The sequence below is a fragment of the Mytilus californianus genome, unplaced genomic scaffold, assembly GCF_021869535.1.
Source record: "Mytilus californianus isolate M0D057914Y unplaced genomic scaffold, xbMytCali1.0.p SCAF_13, whole genome shotgun sequence".
NCBI classification, from domain to species: domain Eukaryota; kingdom Metazoa; phylum Mollusca; class Bivalvia; order Mytilida; family Mytilidae; genus Mytilus; species Mytilus californianus.
The window spans coordinates 8216196-8241029 of NW_026262615.1; the positions used below are offsets into that span (position 1 = coordinate 8216196).

Below are 24834 nucleotides of genomic sequence, written 5' to 3' on the forward strand. Positions count from 1 at the left end.
TAATTCATGCACATAATAATCTATTGAGGAAACTTCAAAAGAAGTTACTGTATACGTCATATAAAGAAAGTAAAGTGAATATATACTTTAAGCACACAGGGCTACATATATGGACCATTAAGACGAGGCTAATAGGGAAGGGCCCTTAATAGTAAGTTCTGCTTGGATTTGCCTCATAATGGATGCAGCTGTTTGTAAAAAACTGGCACCTAGGAATAAAATATTTGACAAGCCTTACTTATCGAAATATGAAAGCGCCGTTCCAAATAACCAAATATCAAACTAAGAGTTAACCTCATCAGTACAATCGAGCAATAGCTGATCAATCTGCAATATGGAATTGAAATTTAAATTTGTGTAGTAATTCCACCAAAGTAAAGAAAACTTAGTTACATTAATTTCCATAGATTAATTTAAGTTTTTTTTACAGTCGTTTCACGATGTGTCAACATTTGTTAGCCAGGTGTTATTTTACTTTCATAACAAGTTTTATTTAAAAAAAAGAACGGATTGTGTGCAGTCGGCGCACCATCCAATTACAAGTGATTGTAAGGACTTTTGAATGTGTAAACAGTGTTAACAAGATTTAGTGATTGTACAGGAAATAAAATCTTAATATCAGTAAAATCATCTTATTGAGAAAATGTCAAAATCAACAATAAAAATTGTTGTTAAAACCATTCCAGTACCAGCCTAGCTATAAAGGCTACCAAGGAAACATAAATCTGAACAGGACTAGAAAATAAATCATATCTTTGTAATTTAACAAATTTTTCTTAAATTTTTTTTAAGGAATTATTAAGAAATTCAGGTTCTAACTCCCTCAGGTAAAGTTGATGGTAGATGAACATGACTAATTATACCCCCGTGGGGGTATACGGTTTTACCTCTGTCTGTCCGTCCATCCATCAGTCCGTCAGTCCATCTGTCCATCTATCCGTCCGTCTGTCTGTCCCATGAATATTGTTCGTCGCATCTTTCTCAGGAACTACACCATAAGGATTTCTGAAATTTTGTTTCAGGGTTTATATAAGTCAGCTATACCGTGTGATTCTTTTTCAGATTCATCACTCAACAACAAATGCATATTTGGGCTGGGGGTATCATCAGTGAGCAGTAGCTCGCAGTTTCACTTGTTTTGAAGGTCCCTTTTAGTCCTATAGCTCTTCATTTATTTAGGTCTTCTACATCGTTGGTTGTCAAATATTTTGGGTTTGAGTATTCTTGATGACGGTAAATCCAGAAAAACACTTCGGACGCACGACATGAATAAAGTATTATTTTGATTTACCACAAATTAATTTCTCTCATAAGGTATTGACAGAATATTTAATAAATCTGATTTGTGAAATGACGTCTAATCAATCAATTGAGGATTTATAAGAGATTAATGGATTAATATTACAATACAGAATTGTTTTTTGCTTTATAAAGAAAATGGTCAATAAATAGGCGATGGTAGTATTGACTTTAGTTAGTTATATTACACCTGTATAGATTATGAATTCATAATTGGATGAAATAACAACAATCTTAATTGGTTTTATTTAGTTTGGATATTTTAGCTATATGTATTAGGATTTTTTTATGCTGATACGTTTGTTGAAACGGTAAGATACCATAACTTGAACTGAGTGATCATTATGACTTATTTCAGGATTAATTTTATATTCATGTAGTAGATGTTGAAACCATTACAATAAAAGGCTCTCAAAAAAACTAATTTTTCTCAAACCACAAAAATTTATACCAATGAAAATAAATTAAGCCACAGTGATTGAGTTTACATTACTCCAGGGCCCATAACTCTAGCTAAACATCAAACATTTAGAACATTACTCCAGGGCCCATAACTCTAGCTAAACATCAAACATTTAGATCATTACTCCAAAACCACTATTCAACCTTAGCATTCAAAATTTGCATTAGTTTAAGACCACTATTCTATCTAAACATCCAAAATATGCATTACCCTGATTCTATCCAAACATTCAAAATAAGTAACATTACTTCAATGAAAAAAAACCTACATGAAAGTTCAAGGACTCCCAAACTAGGCAATGTCAATAGTGGAACAAGTAAAAAGTTCTATGTATTAACCATATATGTAGCTTCATAAAGGGGGGGAGGGGTGTCCCTCCTGGCACCCCCTCCTGAATCCACCTCTGTTATTATAAAGTATGATTTTGTTATCAGGAATAAATGAATAATGTTTTAATTAGCCGCACAGTTTCCATCTTTTGTTATCTGTGTCCTGTTGTTGTGGCAGATTTATAATTAATATCTGCTTTGTCTATGTTCTTTTGTGCAATATTATAAGCCAAAGAAATGATGCCATTATCTCTACAAATCCTGTACTGAATTAAAAGTTATTAATAAAACACATGGTCACATGGTCACATCAATGAATTATAACCCCTAGTGGCATTATGTTTTTCGGTCTGTGGGTTCGTTCGTCCTTTTGTCTGTCAGTCTGTCTGGTCCGCTTCAGGTTACAATTTTTGGTCAAGATAGTTTTTGATGAAGTTGAAGTCCAATCAACTTGAAACTTAGTACACATGTTCCCTATGATATGATTTTTCTAATTTTAATGCCAAATTAAGAGTTTTGACTCCAATTTCACGGTCCACTGAACATAGAAAATGATAGTGGGAGTGGGGCATCCGTGTACTATATGGACACATTCTTGTTTTTACAATGCTTGAACAAGATTTATGTACAAGTATTGTTGACAATTCTGGAATACAGTATTGTAGAGGCCATGTTCAATTGATTGAAGCAGCAATCAGATATTTTACCTATAGAAATGGTCAATGCTACAATATAACAGGACAACACAATAACAATAATTTAATGTGCTGTTTTTCACAACATTGTTAATGATATTCATTTGAAATTTGCAGGAAATACACTGACATCAAATCAGGGTCCTTAGAATTTAGAAAGCCTGGTTATAAAATTTAGATACTGTTGTTGATGGCAAAGTTGTATCATGAACAATTAAGTTCTTTGATATTACTTGGAGCTTAATTTAGAAATTGGATCTCAAGCATTTAAACCTTTTTTTTAACTTTTGTCTGAAAGAACAAGTACATGGACACAGAGTTAACATTCCCTTTATATGATGATATGTTAATATTTGTTCTTTTCAGATCCAGTCCAACTATATTGTTGATAAATTATGTTTACATTGCATTGTTCTGCTAATTTCCATCATATTCATGAAGATAATATGTCTTATATTTGTTTTTTTTCAGATCCAACCCCATCATGGCGGGAATCAATAAGACAACAGATGGAGGAGGAGTTAGAACAGCGTGTGAGAGAGGCCCTGGAGACTCCACCCCTAGAACGTGCTAAGAAGACAGATATCAACAGACAAGACCGTAAATCTAGTCAGACTTTAAATGAACTTAATTCTCATATCGTGTTTGGATTAGCCGGTACCAATCGTGATGTTCTAAAATCCAGAAAATGGCGAGCTTTACAGGCTAAGAGACAAGTCCAAAGGTTAATGAGAATGAATTATATACAGCCTACTCCACCTGTAGATTACGTGTTCCAGGACACACTCTCACGATCCAATCAAGCTGACTTTCCTGGAGTCTTTGGTCTATCTAGTCTATCTGAAGGAGTTAAGGACCTACGTCAGAGTTTTGACAAGTATCCTTCATTAACACAGATTCAGAGACAGTTTTATACTAAACATGGTTTTCTTGCCAATTTAAATGGGCAAGGCAATAATTTCAGAAATGAGAATGGGAAATATAAGGACCGTTATGGAGTTGAAAGGGACCAAGATGGACCATTCTGGCCGAGTGATTGTGGTCCATTGTTTGCAACACCAAGATTCCAATGGTTTAATGATCTACCTCCAGAACCCCTGTTCTTTCATGTACACAGTAAGTACCATATCAGACCTCAAACCTGAGCCTCGAGAACCAATGTTGTTTCATGTACACAGTAAGTATCATATCATCCCTCAATTCTGAGCCTCTGGAAGCACTGTTCTTTCATGTACATAGTAAGTACCATATCAGACCTCAACTTTGAGCCTAGAGAACTTCTGTTTTTTCAAGTACACAGTAAGTACCATATCATACCTCAACCCTGAGCCTCGAGAACCAATGATCTCCATTTCTCCTCAATGTTTTGTATGAAGACAAAAAGACATATGTTTTAGGCTAGTATCTTAAGTTTTATTGATATTTACCTTTCTCTATGACTGATTGATAATTGCTGTAAATCACATCAGCCCACAAAAAAGCTATATTGAAACATTTCCTCTTTTTAGTGGTTGTTTCAAATTATGAAGTCAAATGTCTTAGCTTTCATTGATTTGTGTCCTTTGTCTGTCATTTCATTCATATTTCATCAATCTGTGAAGCAACATGATACACCAGGAATGTTATATTGATTGTCAATGATTTCTATAAATCTTAGTTCTTTAAACTGAAGACAAGTTCTAAAGTCATAATGTCAGACACAAAACAGTTTTCTTGGTCACATTGGAGTAATTTAGCAAAACTAAGTGAGTAATATTGGAGTAATGTAGCAATACTTGATGTGTTAGAACTTGGCGGGGTCACGAAGAAAATTAAAAGAAAGAATTACATATTACACACAAAATAGTTTATACGCATAGCTGTGAAATGTTTGGGTAAGTACAAGCCAGGCTAAAGTTGTTTTTTTTTACATGAAATGACTGTCACTTTTTTAAACTTGAGACAAAATGGCTATGAATGCCTGAAATTGTTGAATTTAACATAGAAAACAGCAAACATAAAGTAGAAACAAGTAGTTTTGACTTCAGGGTTTCATAATTGTTTATTCTTGGTGGCATGACCAACTTTTTTTCCGGGTTAAATCACAATTTCACATTACTACATACATGATATGTGCATGAAAACATTTTTCTGTGTAGCATTTTTTTTTTAAATCTTCAAAGATCAGGTGTTTTGCATGTAAGCCTATGGAGAAGTCTATTTCAAGGCTGTAACCTAATCAGGGACGGAATACTAATCATAATTGTAATTAATATTGTATACCTAGCTAGACTGTGTATGATAAAGTTTTGGACTATTTTATGCTGAAAATCATATAAATAGTTAGGAACATGATATTTAACAAAAAAGTTTGGCTATCAAAAGGATGTATACGTCTTCTATGCTCTATCCTGGATCAGCCACTGGTAATTATTACAATAATGAAGCAATATTGAGTAATCATTGGAGTTATGGAGCAATATTCAGACAAAAAAATGAAAAGAAGAGTTATCTTTCCTGCTATATAATCAAATATATGGGAGATAACTCTAGTGACTTTCTGAACATTGCTTACCCTATGTGATATAGGAAATGATTTCCCTTTATATGTCTGCAATAATAGTCCTTATGACATGGATCAATACAATAGTACATTACCTATAATAGTCCTTATGACATGGGATCAATACAGTAGTACATTACCTATAATAGTCCTTATGACATGGGATCAATACAGTAGTACATTACCTATAATAGTCCTTATGACATGGATCAATACAGTAGTACATTACCTATTTTAAAAATGTTAATGCTATTATAATTGAATAAACTGGATTTAGAATGATTTAAAACCATTGGTATTTAGTTTTTGTGGAGATGAAAAATTTTAAGAATTTCTTATTCATTCAAGTCTCAACATTTGTTCCTTTAAATTCACTAAAATGATTAATTTTAGGTCCCCCCACCCCCAACACACACCCCAAAAAAATCACAAAATTTGTTTCAGATGAAAATCAATGAATTGACAGTATAAAAAACGTGTTTAATCTTGTAAGTGTTTGTAATCTATACTTTTGTAGATTTTACAACAATTCAAACAACTCAATGTTAAAAGTAAATAACTTTTGAAAACAATTATATTTATGTAGTGTTTGCCTCGATCTTAGACAATCATAACATTAACCAGTGAAAAAAGTAAGAAAACAAAGTTTCCCAGGTAATACAAATGCAAATAAGTTTAAAAAAGATGAAAAACTCTGTTAAAATGTTAAAACACAATTTCCCAGGATATTTGACAAAGACACTGCAGCTAGCTTATATAGATCTGATTTTTTGGAATAACAGCAGGATTTTTTTTTTCAAAAAAAAGAAATATGGAAGAATAAAGCCCTGCATGGTCAGGAATGAGCCCAACCATTTGTGCAGAAATATTTATAATTTCCTTCATAATTTTGGAACTGTAAGGCATGATAAACATTTACATTGTCTCTGTACATGAATCTGTATAACTCTCTTTCTTATGTTAGTGTCATAATAAGGCATGAGGACATCTGCCTCTGCTAGTCCTGAATGGGCCCTACTATAAGTGCAGAAATCTTTCTTCATAATATTTTTGCTCTCAAGCCATTAGGACATTTATAATGGATCAAACCATATGTGCAGAAATGTTTATAACTTTCTTCATGATGTTGATGTCTTAAGGTGAGAGGACATCTACATTGTCTCTGTCTTGTCCTGAATGGGTCCAATGTGCAGAAATCTTGATCATTTTCTACATAACCTTGAGGCCATAAGGCATTAGGACATTCACAGTGTCTCCTCTGGCACCCTTTACATGAATGCTTAAACAAAGAGTATTTACAAGCTTTGTTAAAGGAGAATGTGCCCTCATAGTGCCAGAGAATTAACCTGTAGCTAAACTCAATAATTTTGCTTCAGAACCATTCATATTTGTAAAGTTGTCTAGATTCTTTTTTAAAGTAAGATAATGGGTGGCGGTCTCCACAAATTAAATTTTTCCATCGCGAGGAGTTTGGCGGTTTTTATTTGCTACCTTTGCAAATTTTTTGTCATTTAATCAGATTTTTTATTATTGCTTAAATTGATTATCATGATTATGTAATCCAGATTATCATGATTATGTAATCCAGATTATTATGATTATGTAATTCAGATTATTATGATTTTATGGTATTTTGAATAAATGACCTTTATCGCAAATATTTATATTATTTTACTGCAAATGAACTCAAACTCCTTGAAGAATCGATGTACTGTAGTATATCAGGCTAAAACTTGGTATTATGTCTGTCTGTTGTTTTGAAGGTTGAATAAGGTCACCCACACCTTGTTCTTGCCTATGGTTGGTATGAAAATTTAGGTGACAAAAATTATATTTATTCATGTTAATTTAGAACATTATTAAGGTAATATTTGTTCTTGAGTGACAAAATTAAAAAAATCTATTATGACAACCTTGCATAGACTTTGTCAAGCTTAGTTAACCAGACTACCTTTATTTTATAACAGGCCTAAAAAAGAAACATTGTGACCTAATCAGCACATTTTTGACATAATTAAACTAATTGAGGAGAAATAGAGTAGAAATGAACAATAGTGTATTGTTGTATTGTGGTATTGTTGTAGTACCATGCAATGCATGTGTATAGGCCATTTGGTTAATGAACCACAGACAGACACAAACAATAGACATATCTTAAATTAGATCTATAATAAAATGACACTTACCAAGGTCTTTAAAATACTCTCTTGTCACATGTTCTGTTGTACCCTGACTTGTTATAAAGATAAGAATAGTTTTGTATTAAATATGAAAGTGACAAAGAGAATAAAACGTGTATCAGGCAGTGTCTGGCAGTACGCACTAAGTATTGAGTACTCATTAATGATTTGAACTACTATATAAAAGAAGTAAGACCTGTCATAGTGGTGTTCCCAGTAAAAGGAGGAATATAAAAGTGACATAAGACTTCCACTTGTATTTGAGGCAGTTTCCTCGTGTGTAGATCTAGGTCGTGTGAGCCTTCTATAGCATCAGATATGGTCTGGCCTTTTTGGCTACCATAAATGAATAATTTTTAAAATGCACCAAATATTTAAAACCACCTGTTAGTTGAGGAATTTGTATAAGCATATTTTGGTTTACAAACTGAATGTAAAACTTTTCATTATGAAATTATCATTGATCATAAAAAAATGGTTATATTGACTATAGTTACCTGAGATTGATAGAATCTTTTAAATTTAGTAGAATTGTTGTTGTTAGATTTGCTTTTGTAGCTGTGTACAGTAAAAATAAATGTGCTAGTGCTCATATGAAACAAATACTATACAATTAAGACATTTTTCATTGTTCCCAGCCCCTTTTCCCCTCTTTTCACCATCCCCTTTACTCATCTGTACCACAACCTTTTTTACTGTGACAGATTAACTTGCCATTGTTTATATGAAAAATAATACAAGTGATTTTACTGACAAGTTCAAGGAGCCTTCTTTTGTTCTGATTCTTTGGTCTACTAATTTGTTAATAATAAATAGATTATATAAGAATTTAATGAATGACCTTGATAACACCTTGAAATCAGTGTAATAATGTCATTCCAATATAATTCATTTTTGGTTGGGCACCATCATTTTGATTGGGGACAATCGTTTTATTTAGGGAACAATCGTTTTGGTTGGGGATGATTATTTTGGTCAGGGACGATCATTTTGGTTGGGGAGGATCACTTTTGGTTGGGAGCTTTCATTTTGGTTGGGAATGATCGTTTTGGTTGTGGACGATTATTTTGGTTGGGGACGATTGTTTCAATTGTGGAAGATCATTTTGGTTGGGGTCGATCATTTTGGTTGGGGACGATCATTTTGGTTCCTAAGACAATCGTCCCTTTGCTTAAATTTTGTGTGGCAAAAACATGTAACATTTGCTGTATAATGTTTCAAAACTAGCTGCAGTAGCAACAGAAGCATTGATTCTTTTTTTCCATCAATCGTTCACCATGTAGGCATGTACACCCATCCATCTGTTCTAATAGTCCAACAATTATTTCTAAAACACCTTTCTCAGGTACTGTTACTCAACAGAATGACTTCATATTTGGTCAGCAGCTTAACAGTGACTTAATTTGTGACATCTATCAGAATTTTTTGATATGTTGAATGGACTTCAAATTTGTTATCACAGTTACATTTCTCATGTATATTTAAACATAATGAGTTTATATGTTATCAGCTGAGTTTGGTAATGGTGAGTTGGCAAGTGTGGTAACTTTTCAGATCTGTTGGGCACCAATACTTTTTCAATGCGTTGAATGAACTTATGAAATGTTGATCACACTTTTCTTAACAGAAACTACTTTATAGTCAGCAGCTAGGTTACATTGATTGATTGATTAATTGGTGATTGCTTGAACACAAAAAGGCTACATCGCGGTGAGGGCTAGGTTACAGTGATGAGTTGTAATGTGTGAGTTTTTTCATGATCTGTCAGACACTAATATTTCCTATTTTTCTGTACTTTGAATTACAATAGGGTGTATGCTTCACACGACAGTCATATGCAACTTCTTGTTACATTTGACCCAACTTAATTGTGGGAACTTTGATGGGCTGGATCAAATGTATATTTAAATATATATCAATCATAAAAACTGAAAAATCTTAAAGATCACGTCATTTGAAAACTCAATTATAAAAAATTCAATATAAAGTTTTAGCGACAAAAGTTTTATGTATTAAAATGAAATGAGGTGAGGATTTTAATGGTAATTTTAATTAAATTTTACTGAGTGCTTTAAACTTCTTTGATTGTAGATATATTGTAAGTTAATTGAACGCAACATCACATTTAAGGTGCATATACAATCTTTATGTTACAACTTAACAAACTTTTGTCAAAAGAAAACGTTACTAGAATACAGCAATGCCAAAGTGTCACAGGGTTTAACAATCAGTTTATTTAGGTCCTGTAAAACTTTTGTTCCAGCAATGAAAGAATGTTACAGGGTTTAATAATCAGTTAATTAAGGTCCTTTAAAACCTCTTATTCCAGCAATGAAAGAGTGTTACAGGGTTTAATAATCAGTTTTCATTTGGACCTTCGTAGGGTTTAACAATCAATTTTCATTTGGACCTTCTTTAGACCTCTTATTCCAGCTATAAAAGAGTGTTACAGGGTTTTAAATTAGAACAATCAATTTTCATTTGGACCTTCGTTAAACCTCTTATTCCAGCAATGAAAGAGTGTTACAGGGTTTAACAATCAGTTTTCATTTGGACCTTCGTTAAACCTCTTATTCCAGCAATGAAAGAGTGTTACAGGGTTTAACAATCAGTTTTCATTTGGACCTTCGTTAAACCTCTTATTCCAGCAATGAAAGAGTGTTACAGGGTTTAACAATCAGTTTTCATTTGGACCTTCGTTAAACCTCTTATTCCAGCAATGAAAGAGTGTTACAGGGTTTAACAATCAGATTTCATTTGGACCTTCGTTAAACCTCTTATTCCAGCAATGAAAGAGTGTTACAGGGTTTAACAATTAGTTTTCATTTGGACCTTCGTTAAACCTCTTATTCCAGCAATGAAAGAGTGTTACAGGGTTTAACAATCAGTTTTCATTTGGACCTTCATTAAACCTCTTATTCCAGCAATGAAACGAGTGTTACAGGGTTTAACAATCAGTTTTCATTTGGACCTTCGTTAAACCTCTTATTCCAGCAATTGCAAAACAAACTAGTTTACTGTTAAACAACTAGTCATATCTTGGATGCAAGGTATACATTTTGCTGGTCATCTAAGTATGGTCCTAATTGGCTGTTATCAGAAAAAAATACAATAATTAAAATTAGACACTGTGTTTATATTGGAAAATATTCAATAATTTTCATATCAGTTTTAATAAATTTATGAAGGGAGATTTAAACTTAACTTGTATATTTGGTATCAGATAGTGTCACTCTATAAAGTAATCATGGAGGATTGTTATTATTTTGAATAATGATTAAGTTTTTCAAAAATTGTTGTTTTTCATTTATTATCTTTTCTGCTGTCAATTTGTAATCTGACTGACATTGAGACAAGTGCTGAAACTTACACAAGGTTTGACACAATCATTATATTAATAAAAAGTTTGAAAGGCTGCACACAATATGTGTCATAAAGAAGTAATTATGGTTGGCAAAAACATTTGTTTTGTTTCCATGATAATTTAAGAATAAAGAGCTAAAATAATTCATGCAATATCAACATTTTTGTCGCAGAAAGCTCGACATAGGGATAGTGATCAGGCGGCGGCTACGGCGGCGGCGGCGTTAGCTAACTTCTTAAAAGCTTTATATTTTAGAAGGTGGGAGGTCTGGATGCTTCATACTTTGTATATGGATGCCTCATGTTACGAAGTTTCCGTCAGTCACATGTCCAATGTCCTTGATCTCATTTTCATGGTTCAGTGACTACTTGAAAAAAAAGTTAAGATTTTTTGTAATGTTAGATTCTCTCTTATTATAAGTAATAGGATAACTATATTTGGTATGTGCGTACCTTGCAAGGTCCTCATGCCCGTCACACAGTTTCACTTGACCTCGACCTCATTTCATGGATCAATGAACAAGGTTAAGTTTTGGTGGTCAAGTCCATATCTCAGATACTATAAGCAATAGGTCTAGTATATTCGGTGTATGGAAGGACTGTAAGGTGTACATGTCCAACTGGCAGGTGTCATCTGACCTTGACCTCATTTTCATGGTTCAGTGGTTATAGTTAAGTTTTTGTGTTTTGGTCTGTTTTACTTATACTGTATGCCATAGGTCTACTATATTTGGTGTATGGAATGATTGTAAGGTGTACATGTCTAGCGGGCAGGTGTCATCTGACCTTGACCTCATTTTCATGGTTCAGTGGTCAAAGTTAAGTTTTTGAGTTTTGGTCTTTTTTTCTAATACTATATGCAATAGTTCAACTATATTTGGTATGTGCGTACCTTGCAAGGTCCTCATGCCCGTCACACAGTTTTCACTTGACCTCGACCTCATTTCATGGATCAATGAACAAGGTTAAGTTTTGGTGGTCAAGTCCATATCTCAGATACTATAAGCAATAGGTCTAGTATATTCGGTGTATGGAAGGACTGTAAGGTGTACATGTCCAACTGGCAGGTGTCATCTGACCTTGACCTCATTTTCATGGTTCAGTGGTTATAGTTAAGTTTTTGTGTTTTGGTCTGTTTTTCTTATACTGTATGCCATAGGTCTACTATATTTGGTGTATGGAATGATTGCAAGGTGTACATGTCTAGCGGGCAGGTGTCTTCTGACCTTGACCTCATTTTCATGGTTCAGTGGTCAAAGTTAAGTTTTTGAGTTTTGGTCTTTTTTTCTAATACTATATGCAATAGTTCAACTATATTTGGTATGTGCCTACCTTGCAAGGTCCTCATGCCCGTCACACAGTTTTCACTTGACCTCGACCTCATTTCATGGATCAATGAACAAGGTTAAGTTTTGGTGGTCAAGTCCATATCTCAGATACTATAAGCAATAGGTCTAGTATATTCGGTGTATGGAAGGACTGTAAGGTGTACATGTCCAACTGGCAGGTGTCATCTGACCTTGACCTCATTTTCATGGTTCAGTGGTTATAGTTAAGTTTTTGTGTTTGGGTCTGTTTTTCTTATACTGTATGCCATAGGTCTACTATATTTGGTGTATGGAATGATTGTAAGGTGTACATGTCTAGCGGGCAGGTGTCATCTGACCTTGACCTCATTTTCATGGTTCAGTGGTCAAAGTTAAGTTTTTGAGTTTTGGTCTTTTTTTCTAATACTATATGCAATAGTTCAACTATATTTGGTATGTGCGTACCTTGCAAGGTCCTCATGCCCGTCACACAGTTTTCACTTGACCTCGACCTCATTTCATGGATCAATGAACAAGGTTAAGTTTTGGTGGTCAAGTCCATATCTCAGATACTATAAGCAATAGGTCTAGTATATTCGGTGTATGGAAGGACTGTAAGGTGTACATGTCCAACTGGCAGGTGTCATCTGACCTTGACCTCATTTTCATGGTTCAGTGGTTATAGTTAAGTTTTTGTGTTTTGGTCTGTTTTTCTTATACTGTATGCCATAGGTCTACTATATTTGGTGTATGGAATGATTGCAAGGTGTACATGTCTAGCGGGCAGGTGTCTTCTGACCTTGACCTCATTTTCATGGTTCAGTGGTCAAAGTTAAGTTTTTGAGTTTTGGTCTTTTTTTCTAATACTATATGCAATAGTTCAACTATATTTGGTATGTGCCTACCTTGCAAGGTCCTCATGCCCGTCACACAGTTTTCACTTGACCTCGACCTCATTTCATGGATCAATGAACAAGGTTAAGTTTTGGTGGTCAAGTCCATATCTCAGATACTATAAGCAATAGGTCTAGTATATTCGGTGTATGGAAGGACTGTAAGGTGTACATGTCCAACTGGCAGGTGTCATCTGACCTTGACCTCATTTTCATGGTTCAGTGGTTATAGTTAAGTTTTTGTGTTTGGGTCTGTTTTTCTTATACTGTATGCCATAGGTCTACTATATTTGGTGTATGGAATGATTGTAAGGTGTACATGTCTAGCGGGCAGGTGTCATCTGACCTTGACCTCATTTTCATGGTTCAGTGGTCAAAGTTAAGTTTTTGAGTTTTGGTCTTTTTTTCTAATACTATATGCAATAGTTCAACTATATTTGGTATGTGCGTACCTTGCAAGGTCCTCATGCCCGTCACACAGTTTTCACTTGACCTCGACCTCATTTCATGGATCAATGAACAAGGTTAAGTTTTGGTGGTCAAGTCCATATCTCAGATACTATAAGCAATAGGTCTAGTATATTCGGTGTATGGAAGGACTGTAAGGTGTACATGTCCAACTGGCAGGTGTCATCTGACCTTGACCTCATTTTCATGGTTCAGTGGTTAAAATTAAGTTTTTGTGTTTTGGTCTGTTTTTCTTATACTGTATGCCATAGGTCTACTATATTTGGTGTATGGAATGATTGCAAGGTGTACATGTCTAGCGGGCAGGTGTCTTCTGACCTTGACCTCATTTTCATGGTTCAGTGGTCAAAGTTAAGTTTTTGAGTTTTGGTCTTTTTTTCTTATACTTTATGCAATAGGTCATCTATATTTGGTGTATGGAAATATTTTATGATGTACCTGTCAGTCTTGCAGGTTTTATTTGACCTTGACCTCATTTTCACGGTTCATTGCTCAGTGTTAAGTTTTTGTGTTTTGGTCTGTTTTTCTAATACTATAAGCAATAGGTCAACTATATTTGTTGTATGGAAGGATTGCAAGCTGTATTACATGTCTGCCTGGCATTGTTCATCTGACCTTGACCTCATTTTATTGGTTCATTGGTCAATGTTTAGTTTTCTTGGTTAAGTCTGTATCTTAGAAACTATAAACAATAGGTCAACTATATTTAGTGTATTGAATGATTGTAAGGTGTACATGTATTTCTTGTTTGGTTTATATGACCTTGACCTCATTTTCTTGGATCATGTTAAGTGTATGTGATAGTTGTAGTAAAGCTTTATATTTACCCAAGAGAAAATAAATCTGGAATCCCACTGAAATCCCAGCTGGAATTTTGATGGGATTCCAAGTGGGATCCCACCTAATTCCACCGGGATAAAATTTCGGGAATCCCGCCAAAAGTCCGGGAATTCCGATGTAAATCCCAGTTGAAATATACTGGGATCCCACTGGGATATTGTGGGATTTTGATTGGAATATACTGGGATTCTGATTGGGATCCCGCTCTTTTAGCGGGAATCCCGAAATTTTATCCCAGTGGAAATATACTGGGATTCCAGTATATTTCCACTGGGATTTACATCGGGAATCCCGGACTTTTGGCGGGATTCCCGAAATTTTATCCCAGTGGAAATATACTGGGATCCCAGTATATTTCCACTGGGATTTACATCGGGAATCCCGGACTTTTGGCGGGATTCCCGAAATGCTACGATTTTGCATTTTCTGAGGGAATATACACATTTATTACTCATTATAAGGTAGATGAATATTGCCCTTGTTGTATCAAATCTGTCACGTATATATAAACATTGCGGCATGAATTACATTGTATTGGCCATGTTTAATATCTTATTTCAATGGCTGTCAAGTTCCCATTCAAAAAAAATGTACTTGTATTTAATGTCAGATCCTTAAACTTCCATCAAAATTATAGATACTAGTACTACTAGCAAACTTGTTTGCCATTTTTAATGGCTGCTTATATTGTTAAATTACCCATTAATTAAATATGGTACTCACCCCACCCCTCCTCCCCATGTTCACTAACACCTTCAAGCATTTCATTGTCTTAATTGTATTTAGATACGCAGTTTTCACCATGGCTTAATGATGCTCGCTGTTCAGTTTCAAATATTATAATATTAAAAATGTGTGTCAGATATAAAGGATACATGTGAAGTTCTCCTCCTTTCTGTAATTAAATTTGCTGTCTCTGTACCTCCAACTAGTATTGCTGAGTAAAGGTAACTGGAATCTGCATGCAATCCGTTTACTTTCAAAATTGGCAGCTCCATTTAATCATTTAATCCCCTAAAAGTATCAAAAAAATCCACAAAGAATCAATTGTTCTAGACATTTTGAAGCAATAAATTCAATAGAAATATTATTGCATGTTTATACAGTATACATTGGAAGCCAGTTGGAATCAAATTAATTACCCTCCCTCTTTTTTTATCCCCTGAAGATAAAAAACTAGCGACTTATTATTTTCACCAAATAACCATTCACACAATTCAATTAAATTTTTACATATCTACCAGTTATGCCTGTTATGTGACAACAAGATTATTCAATGTTGTTAAAAATAAATATATTTTTCAGATTATGCAGGAACATATATATATTAGATATATCTGCATGTTCCCAGGTTTATGCTTTCAGATTTTCTGATGTTGATTTGCTAAAAAAAAAAAACATAAAAAAATCATAGTTCCTCAATAAATTATATTTTATAATCTCATTATATACACATGTTAAATTAAATTTTTAATGCACTTATCTGAAAACATCTTCACCATCACATGGAATCTTCTATTTTGCTACAGCGTAATCACATTTTGATGACGTTTTTATTGAGTACTCTAACGTCGAGGTGACAATCTCGCCCCATATTATATCGGCCAGAAGTTGATCCGTCCCCGTAACGGTATTATAAAAATAAATCAAGGGTGTCGTATAAAAGTATTTATTACTGGCCAGTTTTTAAAAATAAGAAAAAAAAACCTTTAATTTAATCGGCACAGGGTGCATGCGGATGAACTAGTGGCCGCATTATCTAGGACGGTATTTTCTAGGGTCGGACTGTTCAGTACAATTACTAAAATCCACGTGGTCATGACTTGTTTACATAAGTTGAGAACCAAGGTTTTACGATGTCGATCGTTGGCCTATCATTGATCTGATAATTTTTCTATGTTATTTAAATGCTGGACAACAGGTAGAAAATCAGAAACGATCCAGCTTGTCTGGCAAAACAGCCGTTGGCGTTTCTCGGGCGCCCTTTCGTTTTTATCGCGAAAATCTCGGCATTTTTCTGACTTTGAAATACTGTCAAACTAAAATTTGTAATTCTTCCATCAACAGAAGTTCAGCTAGCTGTGTAAACTGTCAAATTAAGTGACCCATTAAGTGCAGGGCTTCACCTGACAGCTTTGGTGTCAAACACATTGTTAATTAACACAAATAACCTTTGCTTTATGTCATAAATAATTTGTGTATTTCAAAAATGTTTCAGTTACTTCCCCTTTTTAGCTCACCTGGCCCGAAGGGCCAAGTGAGCTTTTCTCATCACTTGGCGTCCGTCGTCCGTCGTCCGTCGTCGTCCGTCGTCGGCGTTAACTTTTTACATTTTGAACTTCTTCTAGAGAACCACTGAATGGAATGAAACCAAACATGGCATGAATGTTCCTTATGAGGTGCTGACCAAGTGTTGTTACTTTGTAGCCGATCCATCATCCAAGATGGCCGCCAGCGGGGGACTTAGTTTAACATAGGACCCTATGGGAAATGCATACAAATGACTTCTTTTAGAGAACCACTGAATGGAATGAAACCAAACATGGCATGAATGTTCCTTATGAGGTGCTGACCATGTGTTGTTACTTTGTAGCCGATCCATCATCCAAGATGGCCGCCATCAGGGAACTTAGTTTAACATAAGACCCTATGGGAAATACATACAAATGTCTTCTCTTAGAGAACCACTGAATGGAATGAAACCAAAAATGGCATGAATGTTCCTTATGAGGTGCTGACCAAGTGTTGCTACTTTGTAGCCAATCCATCATCCAAGATGGCCACCAGCGGGGGACTTAGTTTAACATAGGACCCTATGGGAAATACATAAAAATGTCTTCTTTTAGAGAACCACTGAATGGAATGGAACCAAACATGGCATGAATGTTCCTTATGAGATGCTGACCAAGTGTTGTTACTTTGCAGTCGGTCCATCATCCAAGATGGCCGCCAGCAGGGGACTTAGTTTAACATAGGACCCTATGGGAAATACATACAAATGTCTTCTTTTAGAGAACCACTGAATGGAATGAAACCAAACATGGCATGAATGTTCCTTATGAGGTGCTGACCAAGTGTTGTTACTTTGTAGCCAGTCCATCATCCATGATGGCCGACAGCAGGGGACTTAGTTTAACAAAGGACCTATGGGAAATACATACAAATGTCTTCTTTTAGCGAACCACTGAATGGAATGAAACCAAACATGGCATGAATGTTCTTTATGAGGTACTGACCAAGTGTTGTTACTTTGCAGTCGGTCCATCATCCAAGATGGCCGACAGCAGGGGACTTAGTTTAACAAAGGACCTATGGGAAATACATACAAATGTCATCTTTTAAAGAACCACTGAATGGAATGAAACCAAACATGGCATGAATCTTCCTTATGAGATGCTGACCAAGTGTTGTTACTTTGTAGCCGATCCATCATCCAAGATGGCCGACAGCGGGGGACTTAGTTTAACATAGGACCCTATGGGAAATACATACAATTGTCTTCTTTTAGAGAACCACTGAATGGAATTGAACCAAACATGGCATGAATGTTCCTTATGAGGTGCTGACCAAGTGTTGTTACTTTGCAGTCGATCCATCATCCAAGATGGCCGCTAGGGGGGGGGGGGGGGGGGGGGGGGGGGGGGTTAGTTTAACATAGGACCCTATGGGAAATACATACAAATGTCTTCTTTTAGAGTACCACTAATTGGAATGAAACCAAACATGGCATTAATGTTCCTTATGAAGTGCTGACCAAGTGTTGCTACTTTGTTGCCGATTTACTGTTCAAGATGGCCACCAGGATATTTTATTAAATAACGGGACCAATATTAATCAAAATTTGGCCTCAATCATTATTTGGGTATCTGTTATGATTTTTATCTATCTTTACATGATTTCTAAAACCAAAGTAGAGTCAGGTGAGCGACACAGGCTCTTGAGAGCCTCTAGTTTATCACCTTTTCACAATATATTCCTTAAATTTATTGTTTTTTTTTCTAAAAAAAAAAAAATAAAACAAATTGAATGCAAATGCATATCAGAATATTACTTTTAATTATTTTTAACCTGAAAACACTTCAAATATAAATATTTTGAAAATTATTTTTTTCATCTTTACTTCCATTAATTGATCTATCAAGTGCATTCAAATAATAATTCAAATTTTCATTGAAAGAGGACAACTTTTATTTTTAGAAGCAATAAGTGGGGGAGAGGCATTTTAAAAAGGGCATCCAATTTTTCAAAGCACCAGTTTTAAGTGGGGTCATTCAAAATATATTGATTAAAAAGGAAAATTTACAAAATTTAGGTTTTTCACAGAAATCTATAACCAGGATATATTTTACATTTCCAGGATAATTTTTTTTAAATTCCACACAAAATTCTGGTTTATGTTTCACTGTTTAAAGTAAGATGGGATCCCGGTTTCAGACAGTTATCCCAATGGGATCCCAGTTTCGTATATTTATCTTGCTTCAACTGGGATTGGATCCCAGCTTGAGACAGATATCCCAATGGGATCCCAGTTTCAGACATATATCCCGAATGGGATCCCATTTTCAGATATTTATCCCGAATGGAATCCCGACTTCTGAGGCCCATCCCGGCTTATCCCGCTAATTTTACCGGGATTTGACTGGGATCCCGATAGATCCCGTTTTCATTTTCTCTTGGGTAGGACTATCAACATAATATCAATGATTAGTAAAGAAGGCGAGACATTTCAGCGTGTGCACTCTTGTTATTTATTATGACCAATTTTTGTAGAAGATTTTTATGTATTGATCAATTTTCATTGTACATTTTTATGTATTGATCAATTTTCATTGTACATTTTTATGTATTGATCAATTTTCATAGTACATTTATATGTATTGAACAATTTTCATTGTACATTTTTATGTATTGATCAATTTTCAATGTATATTTTTATGTATAGGCCAATTTTCAAAGAAGTTTTTACATGAGACCATTTTTTGGTGTCTTTTATAAAGGGGATTAAAATTTTATATATATAAAAAAAACAGTTTTCAGTATATTTGGACAAACTTTTGAGTATGATAAATTATCTTACACTAAAGATTAGTATGAAGTTATCAAATCTGAATAATTATTTATTTATTTAATTATTTATTTATTGTATGAGGAAGGTCAGGGACTTATGTATATGCCATTTAGAGACAAAAATGAAAACTTTTGAGCAATCTGATGAATGATTAGAGAAGAGTTCTTTTTTGGTCAGAGTTTTATCCTTCAAGAATGAAATTTAACAAATATCTGGCAAAACTTTTTTTTGAAATGAATTAATATATTGTATTTTGAGGGGGGGGGGGGGGGTTATAATTGATTTAGATTATATTTTGACTGCCCCAATTGTACCAGTTTAGTATAATTACCTTGTTGATTTAAACAGAGATAATATTTACTCAGCGATTTTCTATTGTGTAGGTTCACTTCGATCCCTTTCACTCTGTTATCGACGAAATGTTTTCTCAATATTTATCTCCTCGTAATATAACAAGAGACCGCTTAACAAAATTGACAGGAGAAATACTGTGCGATAAGGTCTTATTGAATTGGTAGGGTGGAAGAAAGTTTTTACTTAATACCAAACTGTATATTAATTTGAAAGACTTTTGAAAATTAGTTTCTGTTGACGGAGGTATATTAATGGCTACAATAGTAAAGAAGTAATTTGAAAGATTTGTGGAAGTTTTAAGTTTATATTGATATTAAAGACTATCGTTGTGGAATAATAATTTGAGAGATTTGGTGGATTAGTTTCTATGGATAACATTATATACTGCAGGTTATTATCAAAGATAGTCCAGTTTTATTATTGAAAGTTGACATACTGTTTTAGCGTGTGAGTTACTATAGAAAGATAGATAGTCCAGCTTGTGAAATACTATAGAAAAGTTAAGATCGTCCAGCGGTTATTATCTATTAATAGTCTTATTGACATGTATAGCGTACAATAGATTGCAACAAATCTGAGTGATCTGTGAGTTTAAAAGACCAGTTCAATTTCAACGCGAATATAACCTATCAACGATTCGCTTCATTAGTAACCTGTAATAAATTGAAAAGTTCGGAACTTTAAATTAGAAATAAGAAAGTGTTTAATAGTGGGGAAAGTGGAAAGAATTGTATACATTTTTTGAACACGAAGAATTATAATTTTTAATTTGATATTCTGAATGTCAGTGATAATATTTACACTAAGGAATTATCATATGAATTTAATGTGAAGGATGTAAAAGTTTGAAATACAAAAATCAGAAAGGTAGGTCTTGCATTTATTTCTCTTTGATTATTGTATTCATAAAACAAGAAAATTGAATTTAATTCTAAACATTTAAACAATCAAGGAATAAAAATTTCTTGGTTTTCATAAAAAAAAAACATTTAACCAGAAAAAGTGTTTATTCTAAACAAAACAATCAAAGATTGAAAATTTTAAATAATTGCACATTTTTCTTTATCTATAATAATATATTTATAATTTCAAAATTTACCAATTTAATGTTAATAGTTCATACTTTATTTTCTAAAGTAATATATCTATCCTAACATAAGCCTCTGAGTCCAATTTGCTTTAAAATTTTGACATGTTCCTTTATTTTTCAAATATAACGTTTTATGAATAATATTACCAAATATAATGCAGAGCATGGTTAATTATTTTGAACAACTTTTGATCAGAGATGTATCTATCAAAAAGGCAAAAATAAAAATCTGAATTGACAAAGCCTCTAAGACTTAAATCCCCTCCCCCATGTTAGAAAAATGCTCTGCTTTTGTGGCTTATGATGGATAAAAATGATTGTGTGTAATTGATGACTTTGATATTTAAGTCTTACCTTATGTACAGTAGAACCTTGAAGGATCTAGATTGTCTATCTTAGAGAGTTATCTCCCTTCACAGCTAATTTTGATAACATAAAAAGCAACAATAGACGGATTGGAATATTAAGTGAAGAATTAGTCATTGTGGATCAAGACTATAAATAGAAACAGATTCTAAAACAAAATAGCACATACTGATATATATATATATTTATTTGGCCTTTTGGTGATGAGTCTTTTGTATATGAAACGTGTGTGACTGCATGGCGTACATAATAATAAGCCTGTGTTATCTTTGAAGAGTTTTTGTTTATACCATAATTTACCTGCTTTATTTTATATTAGATATAATATTTTTGTGGACCTTTTTTTCCATGGTTATTATATTAAGCGCTTCGACAAAATGTTTTAGCTTGAACTTTGTGACAAATCATTATCTCCATGGACTATGAATGATAGGTTGTAGTTGGTTGCTTTCTTTCTTTTTATTTTGTTCTGGTTTTATGTTTGTTGTTTAAATCTACTTTATTATTTGTTTGACATTTTACCATTGGGAGGTTAGCTTTCCATATACTATGGTTTAATTATTATTTGTTTGACATTTTACCATTGGGAGGTTAGCTTTCCATATACTGTGGTTTAATTATTATTTGTTTGACATTTTACCATTGGGAGGTTAGCTTTCCATATACTGTGGTTTAATTATTATTTGTTTGACATTTTACCATTGGGAGGTTAGCTTTCCATATACTGTGGTTTAATTATTATTTGTTTGACATTTTACCATTGGGAGGTTAGCTTTCTATATACTGTGGTTTAATTATTATTTGTTTGACATTTTACCATTGGGAGGTTAGCTTTCCATATACTATGGTTTAATTATTATTTGTTTGACATTTTACCATTGGGAGGTTAGCTTTCCATATACTGTGGTTTAATTATTATTTGTTTGATATTTGACCATTGGGAGGTTAGCTTTCCATATACTGTGGTTTAATTATTATTTGTGGTATACATTAATTTCGTGGGTTTTGTGGGTTACATAGGTGAACCACGAATTTATAACGTATGTAGCCTTTGGCAAACGTATAAGCCTAATTGGCAAAACTGTGTAATTAAATATCTACGAATATACAAATTTTACTCAATCCACGAAAAATAAATGAAACTGTATAATTAAATATCTACGAATATACAATTTTTACTCAATCCACGAAAAATAAATGAATCCATAGCAGTAAAGGGTTTGCTCATTGATGAAAGGTCCTCTGGTTACCTGTCAGTATAGGGTTTGCTCATTGATGAAAGGTCCTCTGGTTACCTGTCAGTAAAGGGTTTGATCATTGATGAAAGGTCCTCTGGTTACCTGTAGGTTTTTTACAGCCTTTTCATTGGTTGATAGTTGTCTCCTTGGCATTCATACCCCATCTTTTTTTATCCATGTAATTTATGTAAATAAATTTTTCCTTGTTCATTTAACTTTCATTTAATACAAACCTCAAAGCTCTAGACAATAGGTCTGCATGAAAACATATAACCACTCCTAGGCATCAATTCTTTAACCTAATACATTGTAAATCACTGCCTCATTAAATGCATATTAATATTAATTAATAGTCGATGAATTTATTTTTGATGATAAATTTTCACATCATTTAACAATGATGTAACAGTATCGTTTGTAAAGGATTGAGATCAAGGGCAAGTAACTCTTGATATCAAATTCAGATAATTTTATCAATAACGTTATTGCAGCAGTATGACGTGGGTCATTTTTCAAATGTCGAAAATTATCTTAATGCAATTTATATTGACAAAATTAATATTAATATTAAAATATCCAAGTCCAATTAATTTCAATTACTAATTGTAAAATATGAAAAATGACTGTGTTTTAGTCCAGTTTTGATATTATGAACACATCTAATCTTCTTTATGGGAGATTGGATATTTAGATGAGCTCAGCACTTTTTATTTTTATATGATAAATATTAGTGACATTGGAAAATAGATTTATAACTAAACAGTTGTATACTCCCTGTACTGATAATGACTTTTGTAACATTGGTAGGATGATTTAACCAATTACAGTCAGAAATCCCAGAAGCCGGCTAACTCTAATGTGATAAACTGTTGTTACATTGATAAAAGATTTACCACAAAAAAGCCAGATACCCCAGAAGAACACTGCCTAATTCCTATGTGATAATGACTGTTGTTACATTAACACAGAACTGTTAGCACCCCCAGAACAGCTCTGTGATAATGACTGTTGTTACATTAGAAGGTAGATTTAGCACCAAACAGCTATCACCCCAAGAACAGCTCTGTGATAATGACTGTTGTTACATTAGAAGGTAGATTTAACACCAATCATTTTGGCACCCCAGAACAGCTTTGACTGTTGTTACATTAGAAGGTAGAATGTAACACCAAACATTTTGGCACCCCAAGAATAGCTCTGTGATAATGACTGTTGTTACATTAGAAGGTAGATTTAACACCAAACATTTTGGCACCCCCAGAACAGCTCTGACTGTTGTTACATTAGAAGGTAGATGTAACACCAAATATTTTGGCACCCCCAGAACAGCTCTGTGATAATGACTGTTGTTACATTAGAAGGTAGATTTAACACCAAACATTTTGGCACCCCCAGAACAGCTCTGACTGTTGTTACATTAGAACTCCCCTGCTGATAGTTTTTACAATGGTGTCAATTATCATTTGCTGAAAAATAATCAAAATAAAAAGTGTCAAGTTGAAAGTGTTTCTATGATTGAATTGATTATCAGTTTCAAGTCTGTTTGAACAGGGTTTATTCATTCCTTTTTGTGTAACTCAGACAGCCATTGAATAGGATGATGAAGATTTGAGATTGAGCAGTTTTACTGTTGATACAACCTACATATATTTCTGTACTGTAATTATAATTCTATAATGCAGATATGTTTGTACAACCTAAATTTGTCTGCACTACAGTTATAATTACAATTCTGAAATGATTGCAGATGTTGTATGTACAGTGCACACACTTCTATTTTTGGCTGCTGTTAAATTGATGTCTCTGCTTTAATACTAAAAGTAGAAAGGCCATATGTAAATAAACATTAGATAAAAAAATGTTGCTACTTTATTTAAATCATAATGAATATCTAAATTGATGTTTGCATTGTTGAATTAATTATAGATTCCCCGTTAACAATGGAGGATCGGGTAGAAATTTCTGTCAGATTTTGAATGCACGGTATAATTGAATATGGCATTCAGTTTAGTTACAAAATTAGATTTTGATACCAGCATTATTGTACTTTGTTAGAATAAAAACCTTCTGAGAAGAGAATAAAATCCTTCAGAGAAGTTCTAAATAAAATCTGAAGGGAATATATACCTTTGGAAAAGTTCTGAATAAAATCTGATGAAAATAAGAACCTTTTGTGAAGTTCTATATATAAACTTTATATACAATAAAAACCTTTGGAAAAGTTCTATATAAAATATAAAAAGAATGAATACCTTCTGAGAAGTTCTGTATATAATCTGAAGAGAATAAAAACCTTTAGAGAAGTTCTATATAAAATATAAAAATAATGAATACCTTCT

The 24834-nt window shown here is 33.6% G+C and overlaps 1 protein-coding gene across 50 annotated transcripts in view; it reads left to right on the top strand.

Moving 5' to 3' along the window:
• Nucleotides 1–24834, top strand: part of LOC127723104 (uncharacterized) — a 268798-nt gene that overhangs the window by 68929 nt on the left and 175035 nt on the right. For all 50 annotated transcript variants that reach the window (XM_052229577.1, XM_052229578.1, XM_052229579.1 and 47 more), the window contains exon 6: nucleotides 3258–3902. In XM_052229577.1, coding sequence (XP_052085537.1) covers nucleotides 3258–3902 — 645 coding nt within the window. The remainder of the gene's footprint in view (nucleotides 1–3257; nucleotides 3903–24834) is intronic.